General features: G+C 44.1%; 1 protein-coding gene across 1 annotated transcript in view; it reads left to right on the top strand.

The window, feature by feature from the left end:
• Nucleotides 1-4,345: 4,345 nt before the first annotated feature.
• Nucleotides 4,346-19,257, top strand: part of FREM2 (FRAS1 related extracellular matrix 2) — a 159,809-nt gene continuing 144,897 nt past the window's right edge. The window contains exons 1-2 of the mRNA XM_004779525.3: nucleotides 4,346-9,875; nucleotides 14,720-14,809. Of these exons, the coding sequence (XP_004779582.1) occupies nucleotides 4,697-9,875; nucleotides 14,720-14,809 (5,269 nt within the window). The 5' untranslated portion in view covers nucleotides 4,346-4,696. The remainder of the gene's footprint in view (nucleotides 9,876-14,719; nucleotides 14,810-19,257) is intronic.

Raw genomic sequence — 19,257 nt, forward strand, 5'->3', positions numbered from 1 at the left:
TCTCTGCTCGGCAGGGAGCCTGCTTCCCTCCCTCTCTCTCTCTGCCTGCCTCTCCATCTACTTGTGATTTCTCTCTGTCAAATAAATAAATAAAATCTTAAAAAAAAAAAAAAAGAAATTGTGATCTAATTTCATGCAGTGAATATTTATTTATTAAGATCTTTAAGAAGGTAAAGGATAAGTGCAGGCAGGCTGTGGGCTCAGGGTGCTTTCAAAAGAGGGAAGGGCACAAGAACTCAGATGACTACAGCCCAACAGACAGTCAGAGGGATCCTGTAAGAGAGATAGAAGCAAAAACATGTGGCATAAAGGGGAGGAGGTGGTATAGAGAGTCAAAGGACACATAGCTCATCCTATGCTGGGTAGATGAACAAAATTTCCATGGGGGAGTAAGTATTGGACATCATCCTTAAAGACTAAATTACTAGGTAGGGCAATGAAGACTGACCTTGCAGTCAGCTGGTTATCTCTCTGCCTTTCCAGCTCCACTCCAGAGTCTTTTTTTTAAAGATTTTATTTATTTATTTGACAGAGACCACAAGTAGATAGAGAGGCAGGCAGAGAGAGAAGGGGGGGGGGATGCAGGCTCCCCGCTGAGCAGAGAGCCCGATGCGGGACTCGATCCCAGGACCCTGCAATCATGACTGGAGCGGAAGGCAGAGGCTTAACCCACTGAGCCACCCGTGCACTCTGAGGTATTAAACTTCTTGGTTCTGTTTCCTCGACTATGAAATGAGAAAGTTCCAGCAAGCGGTCTGCAAGGTCAGTATGGCTCTTCATTTCCGACTGAGTCCCATAGGGTGTTACGGAGCATACTGCAGGTGGAAGGAGCACAGTAATCTAAAAAGTAACACGAGGAAGCCAAATGGCAGGTGATCCATAAATTCGGTCCCATGGCACCAACATCAAAAGGGGAACCAAAAAGGGAATTTGTCCGAGAAGGCTGTCCCCCTTGGTTTACAGTTATGAAGACTGTAATAGCGAAAGAGAGAGAATTGCTACAAGTCACATCGTTAGTGGATGTCAGAGCGGAGGCGAGGACCCAGTCTTGGTCAATCAGCCCAGGGCTATTTCCCCTTCAGTATTGCTCTGCAATCAGTCAAGTTTGGTGTTTACGGGCAAGCAATGGTTTTGAGGCCATTAAAGACTAAAATTCTATTGAGCACTGTTTAAGACAACCGGCATAAAGCTTTAATCATTCATCTGTGAGTACTCTACAGGTGTCCATCTTCTCTATGGGGATCTTACAGGTCAAGAGAGTGATATAAGAAAAGTGAAATAAACTTCTGAATGACAATGCTACGTTCAGAATTTAACCAGATGTAAATCTAAGCAGAGTCCCGGACCTGCCTTCAGTTTACACCTGAATATCTCGCCTATATCTTGAGTTCATCACATAACTTCCTTTATTTTAGGAAATAAGTTCTCTGGAGCTTAACCCTAGGTCAGAGGTCATTTAAGTTTTAACAATGAATAATTTCAGCTTTAAGTTGATTTGAGGACACATCGCTTCTTGGCCTTTTGGCTAAGGTCAAGTGAGGTTGATTTGAGGACACATTTTAGTGTGTTTTTCACAGGCTAAGCAACTTTAAGAATTTATTTTAAAAGATATTTTGCCCAGAAGATGCACCGTGTTTATAAGGATAACCAAAGGAGCACTGAATAATTAGCTCAGATTTTAAAATATTACAAGTTTTCTAATTTATTTAATTCCTTATGATATTAAGACTATTGACCGTAAAATAATATTTCCTTGCCACTGAAGTATAGAAACCTTTTAACACTGAGGTATTTATCCTAAAGAGTAATTATCATCATCAATAATGCTTGCTTGGAGATAAGAATTTAATATTTCACTATTTTGTCAATAACTATGAATGCAAAACACATTTAACCAAATAACAGTATGTGTTACCTTCTATGTGATTACCTTCTATTTGATAACAAATAACGAAAGTATTTACCCCATCTCCAAAAATAATAATAATTCATAAGAATCATTCCATCACTTCAAGGCAGACTAAATTAAAGAGTTTAAAAAAAAAAGATTATAGTTTGTTGATTTCCTTAGGCTACTTAAAAATAACTGTGGACCTGTATTCTTCTTACCATGAAACAAAATATTGAACTCTGCCCTTCAGGCATACTACCATACTTCAAATGCTGATCTTATCATCTGCTTGCAAGTCAAACAGAGTTGGACTTTAAAAGGAAGAAAGGAAAAGCCTGGAGCCACTGGGAGGCATCAAGGGTCAGGCGGTTGGTCTGGTTCTGGTCAGAGAGGACCCAGGGTCACAATGCCTGAATAAAAATCACTCAGCTCCCACTGGACAGTTTTCAAAGTACATAATAACCAGAATTTGAAATATAATATATAAAGAACCATATTCTGAAACCGATGTTCTATTTCATTTGGCATCTTTCCATTTGTTTTATTTGTGAACAGGAAAGAGTAAAATTTCCCCTTGTCACTGAATTTGAATTCTGTTTGCAACAATGAACCACTATAAGAAGCTATAAAATAATAATGCAAAGTGATTGGAAATCAGTGGACTTGGATGGGGGTTTTCCCAAATGTTTAAAATTTCAGCCGCATCCCATTTAGGTTCCTGGATGCTCATCATTTTGTACTAAACTGTGAAATGTATTCATCAATCATAAGTGGGAGTTAAAAGCTCCCCCAAAGTGCAAAGCATTAAGAATTATTTCAATTAATAGTCAATTAACTAAACGTCATTTGTTTGCTGGTATGAATGGCTCCTTTAAATTAATCTCTCTTTCTCTGGCTTGTTTTTGAAAGATTTCAGAATTTCCCATCTCTAACTCCCAGGGACAGACATGGCCCAGGGGTCTTCCTGGAGCAGAATCTGACGCTTCCCAGCAATATCCTGGATACACGCTGGGTTGTCACCTGGGAGGTAGCGGTGAATGTACCAGGCAGAGATCAAAATTCTGGACTGGAGACGCTCAGGGGAATGACCTGAAAGGGTTAAAAAGGTAAGCACTTCTTTCTGAAATGTGCTTTGAAGATCTTCAATTTTGACTGAATCTTGAAATGTCACAGCAGTTTCTTACACTCTTTTCCTTCCCAAATCTAAACTATTCTTAAACAGGAAAAGGACATGATGACCATGATTCCAATTCTATATTCCAACTAAAAATCTGATTTGTGTTACTGAAGAGAAAAGAACATTCTCAAAATAAAACATCTTGAGCGGGATAGGTAAACAAGACTGCTCAAGAAACAAATCTGAAAATGGCTGAGTTTTAACTGTGAGGGCTATCCCCCCCCACCCCCGCCCGTTTCGAAGAGTCGGGTGCTGTTAGAAACCTTGCAGAAGGAGAATCCGAACACTTCTGAAACCGGACAGACACAAGGGGGCAGGAAGAGCTCAAACTCTGACTTAAAAACCCGCTCCCAGAAATGGGAGCTAACCTATTTTCGTTCGCCCTCCGGATATTTATCAATTCTCTTGGCATGCATAGAAATGGGATGCTGACAAGTAGGTTTAGTTTGTACTCGGACTCATTACTGCGAAGAGAACAGGAACGTTTCTAACGACAGCTCCCCGAACCGCGGCTGCTTTGGGAGAGCCTGGGGCTACATTCCCTAGAACTTATTTTTTGGTGCTAGTCTCGCGATTCCGATCGGACTGACTGCATTTCTCACGCATTCCAAATATTCCTCCCCTTTGGGCCCCCCCTTTCCCCCTTTTACTCTGAACTTTGGTTGCAAAGGAGGGGCTTGTTTAAAACTCACCAATCCAAGGACTGTGCACCCCTCCTCCCCGTAATTTACAAGGAGACTCCGGCGGCCCGGGGTGTGTGTGTGTGTGTGTGTGTGTGTGTGTGTGTGTGTGTTCGGGGTGAGTGTGTGTGTGTGTGTGTGTGTGTGCAACCTGCTTTAGCATTGGCTTGTCATTCTAGCTGTCCTTCTTTTGCAAATAAGCCCCATCCTTTCTTCCCAAACTGCTCTGGGTTTCGATTCAAACACAAGCGACATTGCGAATAACTTTCTTCTCGGGTTTGCAAATCCCGGTGAGCAATAACCACACTCCCCCGCGCGAGACTGCAACGAATTGGAGGGGATGGGAGCAAAAATGGGTAATCTTGGATCCCAGGCAGCTGAAGAACGGATTCAAGCCCAGCCGCGTGTCCCGACTCCTCGGCTGGAACCGCAGCCCTGGCATCCCAGAGCGAAACGTGAGCACAGGTGGGCACCTCGAGATAGCCAGTACCCCTCCCTTCCAGGACAACTTGTAGAGCCTTGAATATCCTCCTCTCCGCCAGGTTTCCCCGCCTCCGCCCCTAGGAACTGATTGGCAGATACCACTACCCAACCCTCAACTCGGGGCCTCCTCCCGGGACCAATGATTGGCCTCCTGGGAAGACTGGAGTAAGGGGGTGCTAGGGGAGGGTTTTCCCTCAAAGCTTTAGGTCCCGGGACCTGGAAAGCAGGAGTGGAGGGACTCATTCTCGCAGCCAGTGTGCGGCCGGTGGCGGAGCGGATCGCCGGGGGGCTTCAGCCTCGGCTGCAGCGCCAGCCCTGCCAGCCCCGCGCAACTTTCCATCCTGGCCCAGCCGCGGCTACAGAGTACAGAGTTCCTGGCACTTTCCGGAGGACGTTTCTTGCTCCCTGCCAGGGGACTGACTGCGCTCTCTCAGGCTGACCTGTCCGAGCTCTAACACCCGGACCATGCACGCGGCCAGGACTCCCGGGATCGCCTCCGGCGCCGGCGGGGTGGCCAACCCCACCAGTTTTCAGCAGATACTTACGCTGCCGCCCCTCCTCGTGTTGCTGCTGCTGCTTCTCCTGTCACCGGTAAGCTGCGTCCCGGCACAGCCCGCTGCCCCTGAGCGAGCGTTGCTGTCCCCGGATCTCGCGGGGGCTGCAGGGGTCCCCGCCGAGGAGGCCATAGTGCTGGCGAACCGTGGGCTCCGGGTGCCCTTCGGCCGCGAGGTCTGGCTGGATCCGCTGCACGACCTGGTGCTGCAGGTGCAGCCGGGGGACCGCTGCTCGGTGACCGTGCTAGACAACGATGCGCTGGCCCAGAGGCCTGGCCGCCTGAGTCCCAAGCGCTTCCCGTGCGACTTCGGCCGGGGAGAGGTACGCTACTCGCACCTGGGCGCGCGCAGCCCATCGCGGGATCGCATTCGGCTGCAGCTGCGCTACGACGCGCTGGGAGGGGCAGCAGTGCTACCCTTGGTGCTGGAGGTGGAGGTGGTCTTCACCCAGCTAGAGGTTGTGACTCGGAACTTGCCCCTCGTCGTGGAAGAGCTGCTGGGGACCAGTAATGCCCTGGACGCGCGGAGCCTGGAGTTTGCCTACCAGCCCGAGACCGAAGAATGTCGCGTGGGCATCCTGTCGGGCCTGAGCTCGCTGCCTCGCTACGGGGAGCTCCTTCACTACCCGCAAGTTCCAGGTGGAGCCAGCGAGGGGGGCGCCCAGGATCCTCTCCTGATGGACTGCAAAGCTTTCCAGGAACTAGGCGTGCGCTACCGCCACACGGCCCCCAGTCGGTCCCCAAACAGGGACTGGGTGCCCATGGTGGTGGAGCTGCGGTCTCGTGGTTCCCCTGTGAGCAGGCCTGCTCTGAAACGTGAGCACTTCCAGGTACTGGTGAGAATCCGAGGAGGGGCCGAGAACACCGCCCCCAAGCCCAGTTTTGTGGCCATGATGATGATGGAGGTGGATCAGTTTGTGCTCACCGCCCTGACCCCAGACATGCTGGCCGCTGAGGATGCTGAGTCTCCCCCTGACCTGTTGATCTTCAACCTCACCTCTCCCTTCCAGCCTGGCCAGGGCTACCTAGTTAGTACTGATGATCGCAGCCTGCCCCTCTCATCTTTCACTCAGAAGGACCTGCGGTTCTTGAAGATTGCCTACCAGCCCCCCTCTGAGGACTCTGACCAGGAGCGGCTATTTGAACTGGAGCTGGAGGTAGTGGACCCGGAAGGAGCTGCCTCAGACCCTTTTGCTTTTATGGTAGTGGTGAAGCCCATGAACACACTGGCTCCCGTGGTCACCCGGAACACCGGTCTCATTCTCTATGAGGGCCAGTCCCGACCCCTTACAGGCCCTGCGGGCAGTGGGCCACAAAACTTGGTCATTAGCGATGAGGATGACCTGGAGGCAGTGCAGCTGGAGGTTGTGGCTGGACTCCGGCATGGTCACCTTGTCCTTCTGGGTGCCACCCATGGCAGCTCCGCCCCTAAGACCTTTACGGTGGCTGAGCTAGCGGCTGGCCAGGTGGTCTACCATCACGATGACAAAGATGGCTCACTGAGTGACAACCTTGTCCTTCGAATGGTGGATGGAGGACGCCGGCACCAGGTGCAGTTCCTGTTCCCCATCACCTTAGTGCCTGTGGATGACCAGCCACCAGTCCTCAATGCTAACACAGGGCTGACACTGGCAGAAGGTGAGACAGTGCCCATCCTGCCCCTTGCTCTAAGTGCAACTGACATTGACTCAGATGACTCTCAGCTGCTTTTTGTGCTGGAGTTGCCCTCCTCGACTGCAGGGCATCTGCTTCTCCGCCAAACACATCCTCCCCGCGAGGAGGAGGAGCTGAGCAGGGGCCCTTGGAGGAGACAGGGAGCATTCTATGAGCAAACAGTGACAGAGTGGCGGCAGCAGGACATAAGCGAGGGGCGGCTGTTCTACAGGCATTCGGGGCCCCACAGTCCCGGGCCAGTGATGGACCAGTTCACATTTCGGGTCCAGGATAACCATGATCCTCCTAATCAGTCTGGACCACACAGATTTGTGATACGCATTCATCCTGTGGATCGCCTCCCTCCAGAGCTGGGTAGCGGCTGTCCTCTTCGGATGGTGGTGCAGGAATCCCAGCTCACCCCTCTGAGGAAGAAGTGGCTGCGCTACACTGACCTGGACACAGATGACCGAGACCTGCGTTACACAGTGACCCAGCCTCCCATGGACACAGACGAAAACCACTCGCCCTCCCCACTGGGCACCTTGGTCCTGACCGACAACCCCTCAGTTGTGGTGAACCATTTTACCCAAGCCCAGATCAACCACCATAAAATTGCTTACAGACCTCCAGAGCAAGAACTGGGAGTGGCTGCCCGAGTGGCCCAGTTCCAGTTCCAGGTGGAAGATCAAGCTGGGAATGTGGCTCCAGGCACCTTCACGCTTTACTTGCAGCCAGTAGACAACCAGCCACCTGAGATCCTCAACACGGGTTTCACTATTCAGGAGAAGGGCCACCACGTCTTGAGTGAGACTGAGTTGCGTGTGAATGATGTAGACACTGATGTTGCCCACATCTCTTTCACTCTCACGCAGGCGCCCAAACATGGCCACATGAGAGTGTCTGGACAGATACTGCATGTTGGGGAGGTCTTCCACTTAGAAGACATAAAACAGGGTCGGATTTCCTATGCCCATAATGGCGATGAGTCTCTCACTGATAGCTGCTCCTTGGAGGTCAGTGACAGACACCACGTGGTGCCCATCACTCTCAGGGTGAACATCCGGCCGGCGGATGATGAGGGGCCCATGCTGAGCCTTCCTGCTGGCACTTTGGGGTCTTACCTAGATGTTCTTGAAAATGGAGCTACTGAAATCACTGCTGGTGTTATCAAGGGAACTGACGAGGACACTGATGATGTGATGTTGACTTTTGTCTTGGAAGATCCACCTTTATATGGAGAAATCCTGGTCAACGGAGTTCCAGTAGAGCAGTTTACCCAAAAGGACATCTTGGAAGGCTCTGTCATCTATGCCCACACTAGCGGTGAGATAGGCCTGTTGCCCAGAGGAGACTCTTTTAACCTGAGTCTGTCAGATGTGTCTCAAGAATGGGTAATAGGTAGCAATACTATCCAAGGAGTTACCGTGTGGGTGACCATCCTCCCAGTTGATAACCAGGCTCCAGAAATTTCTGTAGGTGAACAGTTTATAGTTGTGGAAGGTGATAAAAGTGTTATAACCTCAACACATATAAGTGCTCAAGATATTGATTCACTAACTGATGACCTCTTGTGCACTATAGTTATCCAGCCTACCTCCGGTTATGTTGAAAATATTTCTCCAGCCCCGGGCTCTGAGAAATCAAGAGCAGGAATTGCCATAAGTGCCTTTACCCTGAAAGACCTCAGGCAGAGTCATATTAACTATGTCCAGAGTGTCCATAAAGGGGTCGAACCTGTGGAAGACCGATTTATATTTCGTTGTTCTGATGGCATTAACTTTTCAGAGAGACATTTTTTCCCCATTGTCATCATTCCCACAAATGATGAACAGCCAGAAATATTTATGAGAGAATTTATGGTGATGGAGGGCATGAGTCTGGTGATTGATACGCCCATCCTCAATGCCGCTGATGCTGACATGCCCCCAGATGATCTAACTTTCACTATTACCCGATTTCCTACTCGAGGTCACATCATGAACCAGCTGATAAATGGCACAGTTTTGGTTGAAAGCTTCACCTTGGATCAGATCATAGAGAGTTCAAGCATTATTTATGAGCATGATGACTCCGAGACCCAGGAAGACAGTTTTGTGATTAGACTAACAGATGGTAAGCACTCAGTGGAAAGGATGGTCCTCATTATAGTTATCCCAGTTGATGATGAGACCCCCAGAATGATGATCAATAACGGACTAGAAATAGAAATTGGGGAAACCAAAATTATCAACAACAAAATATTAATGGCAACAGATTTGGACTCTGAAGACAAATCTTTGGTTTATATTATTCGTTATGGGCCAGGACATGGCTTATTACAGAGACGAAAACCTACAGGTGCCTTTGAAAATATCACACTAGGCATGAATTTTACCCAGGATGAAGTGGACAGAAACTTAATTCAGTATGTCCATTTTGGACAAGAGGGCATTCGGGACCTAATTAAATTTGATGTGACTGATGGAATAAATGCCCTCATAGATCGCTACTTTTATGTTTCCATTGGGAGCATTGACATTGTCTTCCCGGATGTGATAAGCAAAGGAGTATCCTTGAAAGAAGGTGGCAAAGTCACCCTCACAACAGATCTACTAAGCACCAGTGACTTGAACAGTCCCGATGAAAACTTAGTTTTCACCATCACTAGGGCTCCCATGAGAGGTCACTTAGAGTGCACAGATCAACTTGGAACATCCATCACATCTTTCACTCAGCTCCAACTAGCCGGCAACAAAATCTACTACATCCACACAGCTGATGACGAAGTCAAGATGGACAGCTTTGAGTTTCAGGTCACCGACGGCCGGAACCCTGTCTTCCGGACGTTCCGTATCTCCATTAGTGATGTGGATAACAAAAAGCCGGTGGTCACCATCCATAACCTGGTTGTCAGTGAAGGTGAAAACAAGCTGATCACTCCCTTTGAACTCTCTGTCGAAGACAGAGATACTCCTGACAAGCTCCTGAAGTTCATTGTCACCCAGGTGCCTGTTCACGGTCAACTTCTGTTCAACAACACCAGACCCACCATGGTTTTTACCAAGCAAGACCTGAATGAAAACTTAATCAGCTACAGACATGATGGCACTGAGTCGAATGAAGACAGCTTCTCCTTCACGGTGACTGATGGTTCCCATACAGAGTTCTATGTTTTCCCTGATACAACATTTGAAACAAGGAGACCCCAAGTGATGAAAATCCAGGTCTTAGCTGTTGACAATAGTGTCCCCCAAATTACCGTGAACAAGGGGGCCTCCACACTTCGCACTCTGCCTACTGGTCACTTGGGGTTCATGATCACAAGCAAAATATTGAAAGCAGAGGACAGAGACAGCCTACATTTTTCTCTCAGGTTTATTGTGACAGAGGCCCCTCGACATGGCTATCTCCTCAACCTGGACAGAGGCAACCACAGCGTGACTCAGTTTACACAAGGTATGATACTCTTTTATTTCCTTATACCCAGTGGAAAATTCAGGTCTTATTTTCTGAGGGTACGGCTATTCCTGAAAATACTGTAAATAGGGGATCAAATTTGAGTCCAAGGGAAGAAAAGGACAGGGAAATAGAGAGATTGGGCGGGAAGGATGTGGGGACTTACTTTTCTGGGAGAATAGCTCTCTTCTTGCCGTATTCCCATTGCAACACCCTGCATTAGAAGCAGGAATATCAGTATCTTTCGATAGCAACAGGGTATGCGGCCAAGGCTGGAGCCAGTCTTGGGGAGGGGAATTAAAACTGAAGCAAGCCCTTCAGGTCTCCTTTCTCTCCCACCCCCATCATCTGAGTGGCCTGTCGGGTGCACTGCAGGTCACTCATGAAGCATTTGGGCACCTGAGTGAAGGTTGTGCTTTCTGAATTCTTTGTATTCTTCTTACTGTTATTTTCACCTTCCATTCAAATAGAGCCTTCAAGTCTATATTACTTTAATTGTGAGAGCATTGTTCTAATCCTGTTGCAGTTCTTAGAAACTTCATAACTGAAAAAAAAATGTATACGTACTTCTTAGATTTAGAATTCTTCTCTAGTATTTTATGACTTTAGATTTAGAATTCTTCTCTAATATTTTATGACTTAGGCAAGACATGAGAGGTGTAGAGTTATAACAATTATATGTACAAGGTATGGATCCATCGCACACACACGCACACACACGCGTGCGCGCACACACGTAGAGCATCCTTAATGATGTCCGAGACAATATGTCTATCACCAGAATGTACATTCATGTTATTAAGAACCTGAAGATAACATTAACAAGTTGAACAGCAGGACGGAAGGAGGAAATTATTTTCTTGTTTCAGATCTCCTCTCGTTTCCTCTTTCAAACACAGTAACAGACACCTGTGGCCTCCAACACCTGTGTTCTTGAAGCTAAAGCTTTTTTCTAACCTAAATTTTCTTTGTGTGTGGACACAGTCTGAGACAGGAAGGGCAGGTGACCTCTGCAGAGTCACTCACTGACAGAAGGGGGAAGCCCATTCAGTGCGCCGGCTTGAGAGGCAAGGCTCTGTTCTCTAGAACGTGCGACCTTCACTACAGAGGGCTACGGGTGGCTTTTATGAAAATCTCACCATGTCAGGATGGAAACTAGATCTCTCCTGTGTCTGCTCTGTGAGTGGAGATGGAGTTTACCCTCGGGGCATCCCAGTGGGGGTGTTCTTTTCCCGCAACAGTGTTGGGCTCTAACAACGGCTTTAATAAACGGGTGTCGCGAAGTTTAGTGTTAAAGTGAACTGCTTCTCTGTTTTAGATGCTGGCAAATAGCCCTGAACTCCAACCTCCTGATTGTTGGCCGAAAGCCTGAATATATTGTAAGGCCTGCAGGGACAGGAAAACCTCAGAGTGCCAAGTGTCAGGCCAGACCAGCGGGAAACTTTTGTGTGAAGGCTTTCTGAGGACAGAGATGCCATGCAATCTTAGACTGGTTTGTTTGCATGGAAAGTGAAGAGGATGAAAGGAATATATTACAGGATAGAAAATGTGATTTCAAATCGCTCCTCTGACCTGAAACAAGTAATCTGACTTTAAGGATTAAAAAAAAAATTTTTTTTTTTTGTCGATGAATTTGTTGATGAATTTTGTCATCGAATTTGTCAATGAAGACAGGCAGACGATTTAACTTAAAGTCTATGGAGTAGGCCTGACAGCTGATAATGTTGGAATATTATATCTTAAATATCAAACCCTAAATCATACCATTTCAGAGGGAGGCTGTTGCATGTGCACACGTGTTCTCTCTCTCTCTCTCACACCAATATGGACTCACCTTTATTATTATTAGTCTTTATGGTCATTTGTAAATATAGAGTAGCAGTTTATTATAAAAAGTGAAGATACATTTTTCAGGTTATAAGAGAAATGAGCACATTCCGATAAGAATCCAAACGCTGCCTAGGAAAACTGTTGGTAATTCATCACAGAGTGCTCATCTGAGCAAGTGGAGGCCACAGTTTGGTTCAGGGTGGTTGTTTCTGGAGACAAGATGGCTGAGGGAAAATGGGGAAGCTCCACTGTCAAACCACTGTGTTGTAGTCTTGAGGAGAAATGAACGCAGGAACTTGAGTAAGGATAACAATAGCTTTGATCTGTTTTTGTTTTTCTGTTATCCTGAAGGGATGAGCTGAGCTGTATTTTGATGGATTTTCAGTGCGCTGAGTTAAGTCAAGTTAGCCATATATGGGCACAGAAGTTTGTTCCCAAACCAATTCACTAAATGGTCCCTAGGAAAAGAAAATTCATTAATTTCTAAACCTCATCCAATTTTATTATTAGAAGACTTAACAAGGTAGAATTAGACAAATTAGAGAAATTATTTCAATGATGTGTCTTTGGCAGGGTGCCCCTGCTGTCTTCATCCCGGGCTTAAATCACTTGTCTCAAGAACCCAGACTGTTTTCTCTACAATAAGTACACAATAATGTCTTCTGAGAGATACATTACAGATCACTTTCAGAAATTTTCCCCAAAGAGTTTGAACCAGGGTGTGGTTGCCAGGCATGTCAGTGAACTTAGAATTAAAACAAAAACCCAAAGTCATGGAATGCTTGTATACATGAACTGAAATAAATCGGATGTGTGATCAGTGATTAGAAGAAAATCCAGGTAATTGTTAGATGTTTACCGAAAGGAGATGATCTTTTTTTGCTACTAGGTTTTGATCTTCCTAATACTACTGTGCTTTAAGAAGTGAGTGTTTATATATAATTTGTGATGTTTTTGATAGCTTTAGAGTTTCCTATAGAATAACAGTGGTATGATCAAAGTCTTTACTTATTTGAGATTTTTTTAGAAGTCGCTTTTTTGAACCTTGAATTACTAACTGAGTTATAAAGAAAATGAAAAGGGTTTTGGTTTGTTCCAACTTATCAGTATTACATGCCCTAACATGGGCAGAAAATTTGACACCTGCATGTCCTAATTGCATTCATGTTCACTTTAAAAAAAAAAAATAAAAGAAAAAAGTTTTTAAGAAATCACTTTTGAAGAGGTGATTTGTTTCAACAAAACTGTCTTCTAAATACTATAGCTTTTGCAAGAAAACAACGATGTAGAGTTTGGGTACACTAACGAATTTTTCTTTTTTTGTGGTGGAGCTTTTAGATTTTCTTACACAGTTAAAGAGGGAATGGGGAAGTTTGGAAAAAGGTCTTCCCCACATGACCAGAAGACTGTCCTTAGGCTAAAGATGTGCCCTTAGAGCACAGTTTTCCTGATGAATTAAAAGGTTGTAAGGGGTCAGAGTTGTAGGAGTAGACAGGTAAAGAGCCTGCAAGGGCTTTGCTCCTTACCTCTGTCAAAACATCACACACATGGAGGTAGTGGTTGGAGCATGGTCCACCAGACCTCTGGACTCTTTCATTTTAAGAAACGTTTGAGCTGTTACTGAATATTAGACCCTGAGCAAAGGACTGGATGAAAAAAAAGGATGAAAAAAAGAATCCCAGAAGTTTTCCGCCTTCTAGGAGAGGTAGTCATGCAGAAAGATACAAATGACACTAGGCAGAAATTTGGGGAAATTAGAGCAAAGTTAGGAATAAAATGCTAAGGGGGGAGAATATGTCTTGAACTTGCTTCATCTGTTAGTAGCCCTTTTACAGGAAGTTACCATTAACTATTAAATCAGATTTTCAAATGTCGGATTGTAAGCAAGTCACCTTTCAGAACTGTATGAGGCAAGGGAGCATGTACATTTCCCATCTGTCAGATGGGGTCACAGAAATTCATGGAGTCATCCCAGTACCTTACATCACTTGAGCTTATTATTTCATAAATTCATTCTCTTATATATGATGCTGGCAGACTTCATAGCATGAACTTAGTAGAAAGAACTCTTAGAAGATGGAAAAACTGCAGAGCCCACTCGAGACACACAAACATTACGTACCACTGGGGAAACTACTCTGAGCTGTGAACTTGATTTTATGTAGCCTTGGAAATAACTACTTACTGCTTGACCCAGGTCGATAACATCATGCTGCCGAGCATCACAGAAGAGGATGTTCTTGGTTTATTATGTTGTCTGTATTGCATCCTTTAGGAGAGGAATTGGTAAAATGCATGAATAAATTTTTGAAGTTGTATGTCCGTCGATCACTGAAAACAAACTGTGCTGGTAAATTTGAGAGCGGGGCTGGAAAGCAAAAGAAAGAGGGTTCCTGAGGCAGAATAGCTTTTCACTATGAAAAAAGGTTTCAGGTTTTGTTAGATGTTTTCTGTTCTAATTCTTTTCTGGGCTCATGACAGTTATTTCAATCTTTGGGATGTAAAATATCCTTGATTTTTTTTTTCCGAACTCTGGAGAGCTTAAAAACAGCCTGTTGTGTATTGCATGAGGTAAGAAATGTTAGCCAGAGGAGAGCAGGGATGTTCTTTCCTCTGAGAGCCAACCCTCTAGGGAGGAAAAGAGTGTGATTTTGGCAGTGTCAGGAAATCTTTCATGCCTCAGACTATCTCCCTTTCCACCTGTCATGAAGTCTGACATTCCATATTTAGACAGTCACTTCTTTGGTGCATGAACATGCAAATAACATTGGGAGGGGCAACACCTTGCTATTATTATAACCTAACTCTTGCACTCTATTTGGGTAAGGGATCAGATTTCCGTGGGACAGCTGAAATCAAGGGGCTTAGAGAGGAGAAATCAGATAGCACTGCTTCCCTTGGAATTAGGAAACCTAAACGTGATTACAGAGAAGAGCCAGTCGGATTTACCATAAGTAATGAGTCACCAATCTCACCTTAGTAATGAATCATCTTGTTCTTGGGTTATTTTCTAGCTGACATTGATGACATGAAAATATGCTACGTTTTAAAAGACGGGGCCAATGCCACAAGTGATATGTTCCATTTTACAGTTGAAGATGGTGGTAAGTATTCACTCTCCTGTTAGTATAAACCAGGAGACTTTTATTGGTTGTTCTTTGATGACGTCACTACAAAGAATCGATATCAAGTATCCTTTTCTGTTCACCTGAATTTATACTGTGAATTTTTTATTTGCCACTAGATAATCTTACATTCTTAATCTGACACAGTACTACTCTGCAACAAGTATAGATAAATGTTCCACTTATATTATTTTTGTCTTAGGATTTGCAAAGCACTAAAAGAAAGACCTATGTAAATAGGATCCCCGTGTCCAGTTGTTCAGAATATGTTCTAATTGATGCTGCCTGCTTGAGGTGGCAAGAGGATGTTGGAATCCACCCAGCTCCACTCTCAAGCCATGTGCCTACCCCTATGTGTCTGCCCTGAGGGGGTGCCTTTTGCTGATTTGTACTTGGGTGCTGTATGGACTCATGCTGTTGAATAATTGCATTTATCAGAAAATCAGTGCTAAGTAAATGTGTTTTTTATCTTATCAATCTCAGTATGTCTAATGATTTTCTTAGTTTGGAGGATTTTGTGGCACAATCTAGCTAAAATTTTCCTCGGTGGGGGCGCCTGCGTGGCTCCGTCGGTTAAGCATCTGCCTTCAGCTCAGGTCATGATCCCAGCATCCTGGAATTGAGCCCCAAATCAGGTTCCTTGCTCAGTGGGGAGCCTGTTTCTCCCCTGCCTGCAGCTCCCCCTGCTTGTGTGCGCGTGCTCTCTCTCTCTCTGTCAAATAAATAAACACAATCTTAAAAAAAATAATAATAGGGGTTCCTGGGTGGCTCAGTGGGTTAAAGCCTCTGCCTTCAGCTCAGGTCATGATCCCAGGGTTCTGGAATCAAGCCCCGCATCAGGCTTTCTGCTCAGCAGTGAGCCTGCTTCCTCCTTTCTCTCTCTCTGCCTCCCTCTCTGCCTACTTGCGATCTCTCTGTGTCAAATAAATAAATAAATATCTTAAAAATAATAAAATAAAATAAAATAAAATTTTCCTCAGTGAAGTCTGAATACTGCAGAGAATAGGCTATGACTGAACAATGTCATTGTCACTGTCCCCCAACGCCTTGATTGCTGTTCACCCTCTGTTTGGCTCTCTTCCTAATGCAGTATGCCGGGAGAAAAATGGGCCACTTCTAGAGTCATCATAAAGATGTCTCTGTTCTCTCAGGAGAAGCAAAAGAGCCTCAGGAAGCACATATGTTGTGTGAACAGGACACAGGAAGTGGGAGGGGGATATGGGGGTAAGAGATGAAGGAAGGAGAAAACAAATGATTCGGATCTAGTCATCTGTTTTCTTACGATGCTTTTTTTAAAAAGTACACTATTATGTCATCTATCTCAAAAAGATGACATGCTTCCCTTCACTGTTTTGTGAAGCATTAAATAGCACTTGTTTAAAATATCGTTGGACATAATGTGATCACAGCTCTAAAAAATGGCATCTGCTGGGCGCGTGCCAGAGAGGCAAAAAATGATGTTAATTTAGGTTCAGCTATTTGATTTTCCCTAGAGGCCAGATGTTTAGTAAATTTGACGCCTTTATTTTTATAGTAACCAAATCATAATTTAATATTTTATGTATGGATAAAAGGAATCAGTATGAAACCGATTTCTAAGAAGGAAGCCGATTTATAAAGAAAAACATGCTTACTGAATCTTGATGCTCAAATGGGAAAGTCTTCCGTCAGTAAACTTTAGAGGAGAGCTCTGAAATAATTCAAATCTGTGTAGTAGATCAAAAAATTTTTTTAAGATTTTATTTATTTGACAGAGAAAGATCACAAGTAGGCAGAGAGGCTGGCAGAGAGGGAGGGGGGAAGCAGGCTCCCCGCTGAGCAGAGACAACCCCCCTCCATGCAGGGCTTGATCCCAGGACCCTGGGATCATGACCTTAGCTGAAGGCAGAGGCTTAACCCAGTGAGCTACCCAGGCGCCCCAGTAGATCAAAATTTATAGACTAAATTATTGGTTCAAGGTACCAGGTTTGTCACTTAGAATGACTACATATAGTATCTCAGTAGCAAAAGTCTGATTTTCTTTAAAATTACCCAAAAAAGTTTGAAATCAAATAGTTATAATTCTAAGATATAGTAGTTTTGCTTTTTTAATATTGTACTTTTCCCCCCTCCGTTATTACATTTCCAGTCTGACACAGAGCCACTCTATTACTCTGCTCATTCCTTTTCTTAGCTGGATGGACTGGTTGCATTTCCTTTAAAATTTTGATTTGTACTTAAATTTTTTTAAAAAATATTATGCCCTATCATATTTCAAAATATTAAGTGAGAAATGGCTAGTTGAAGAGACTGGGTTTATTTTTTTTTTGGTTTGCTGAAAATGTGGCTGAACATCAAAGGGTTGTGTTTATGGAAATAGAAAATGCATCATTTTCGGGAGCTTTTTTAGAGCTGGAGTTTCACATGAGAGGGAAACATTCCAGAGAAACGGTTCTTGACCTTTCTTCTCACCACCAACATGGCATTACTTGTGGGGCTTGGGCAGATTCTGACAAACTATCTATGGAACAGAATCTATCTTAATTCACCTGATATAAGGAAACATCCCTCTGCAGAATAAACACAGAAGCCTGCAAGGTTAAAAAATAAAAATTCATGTATGTACCTCAAAATTGTTTTAATCTGATACTTACTATTTAAGGATTTTTGCACTGTCTTGTAAAATACTCTAACATTTGAACGAGAAATGCAGTACTATTTAAAGAGTATCTTGAATGAAATTATGTCTCTGGGAAGGATGAGGTATTTTGCCACACAGAAGTAAGAGATATTGCCAATATCTGTGGTAAGAGGAAGAAAATTAAGATATCCATCCTTTCTATAAAAATAATTTTAAACTAAGAGTTTTTTTGATCCATAAAATTAGATATATCTCATTTATATATATCTTGTTAATACACACCATAATTCTTTTAAAATACGCTCTAGAAAAATATTTTTGTATAGACTGTAATATGGACCTTCATTTTCAAAATCTTTATGTTTAATTACATAAATTTTATGTAATAGAATATATGTTTATGAAGACACATATATGATATATTCTGATGCTTCTCAAAGATATGTCTGTCTTTGGAATCATGGAAGGTGCTTGAATCCTATGAACAAACATTATTCATGTTTTTTAGTTGGAGGGATCCAGGTGTCAGAAAAGCCAGGTAACCTCTCTGAATGTATCATCTGTCCAGGAGGTAACAGACCTCTGTCAATGGTTACTTATTCTTCCCATGTAGGTGATGACAGACTTCTTGGACCAGTGGGTTTGGTTACCAAGTTTGTTATCATCTCTTTTATACAAAGATAGTAAGCATATCCATAAACCATCTCCATGAAATACGTTAAATGCTTCCAATATTTCACATCTGGGAAACCAGTCACAGCACCATGGCCTAAAATTAAGAACTGTCTATTCCAGTTCTCTTTCCAATCCATAAAATTCACCTTCTCCAAGTCCCCAAGAGTGCTTTTAGAGGGACACCTGACACCTGGGTGACTCAGTTGATTAAGCCTCTGCCTTCGGTTCAGGTCATGATCCCAGGGTCCTGGGATTGAACCCGGCATTGGGCTCCCTGCTCAGTGGGGAGCCTGCAGCTCCGTCTACTTGTGTGGTCTCTCTCTCTCTCTCTCTGTCAAATGGATAGCTGAAATCTTTTTTAAAAAAAATGCTTTTAGGACAGTGACTAAGGAAATTACTGGAGCAAGCGTAATCCTTGAACAACCTAAAAAACTACATAATAACTTTTACTTTTAGGAGTCAAGAAGAGATTTAGGGAAGTGGAGAGCTGAAAGCCCTTGTTTCAGATTTAATTATATTATCATGAGAAACTAGCTAGCCACAGAAATCTTGTTAGGATGTAGTGATGGACTAGGACCACCCATTACTAAGGGGATGGTGCTTAGGACAGAGTTACCTCTTTTTAGCTCGGGGCTGTTACCAAATGGCAGGACTGAAGAGTACTTTTTTTTTTTTTTTAAAGATTTTATTTATTTATTTGACAGGCAGAGATCACAAGTAGGCAGAGAGGCAGGCAGAGAGAGAGGAGGAAGCAGGCTCCCTGCTGAGCAGAGAGCCTGATGTGGGGCTCAATCCTGGGATGCTGAGATCATGATCTGAGCCGAAGGCAGAAGCTTTAACCCACGAAGCCACCCAGGCGCCCCCTGAAGAGTACTTTATTTGAAGTATTGGTAATGTCAGGATTTTACCTCAGGGATTGCTACTGTGTTTGGATTTTATAAGTGTTGGTTGATATAGCACATGTACACATGCAGAGAGAGATTCTTATATTTTAGGATTCTTTCAATTAGGCCTTATATCTTACATAAGATTTATAATTACTTATGCAGTTTTGCCTTCATAGCATTCTTATCAGCTTAGTAAAACAAACAAAAGTATTACTGTTCCCTTTTGGCAGATGAGGAAACTGAGT

The sequence above is a fragment of the Mustela putorius genome, unplaced genomic scaffold (genome assembly GCF_011764305.1).
Source record: "Mustela putorius furo isolate JIRA1106 unplaced genomic scaffold, ASM1176430v1.1 tig00003942_pilon_pilon_pilon, whole genome shotgun sequence".
NCBI lineage: Eukaryota > Metazoa > Chordata > Mammalia > Carnivora > Mustelidae > Mustela > Mustela putorius.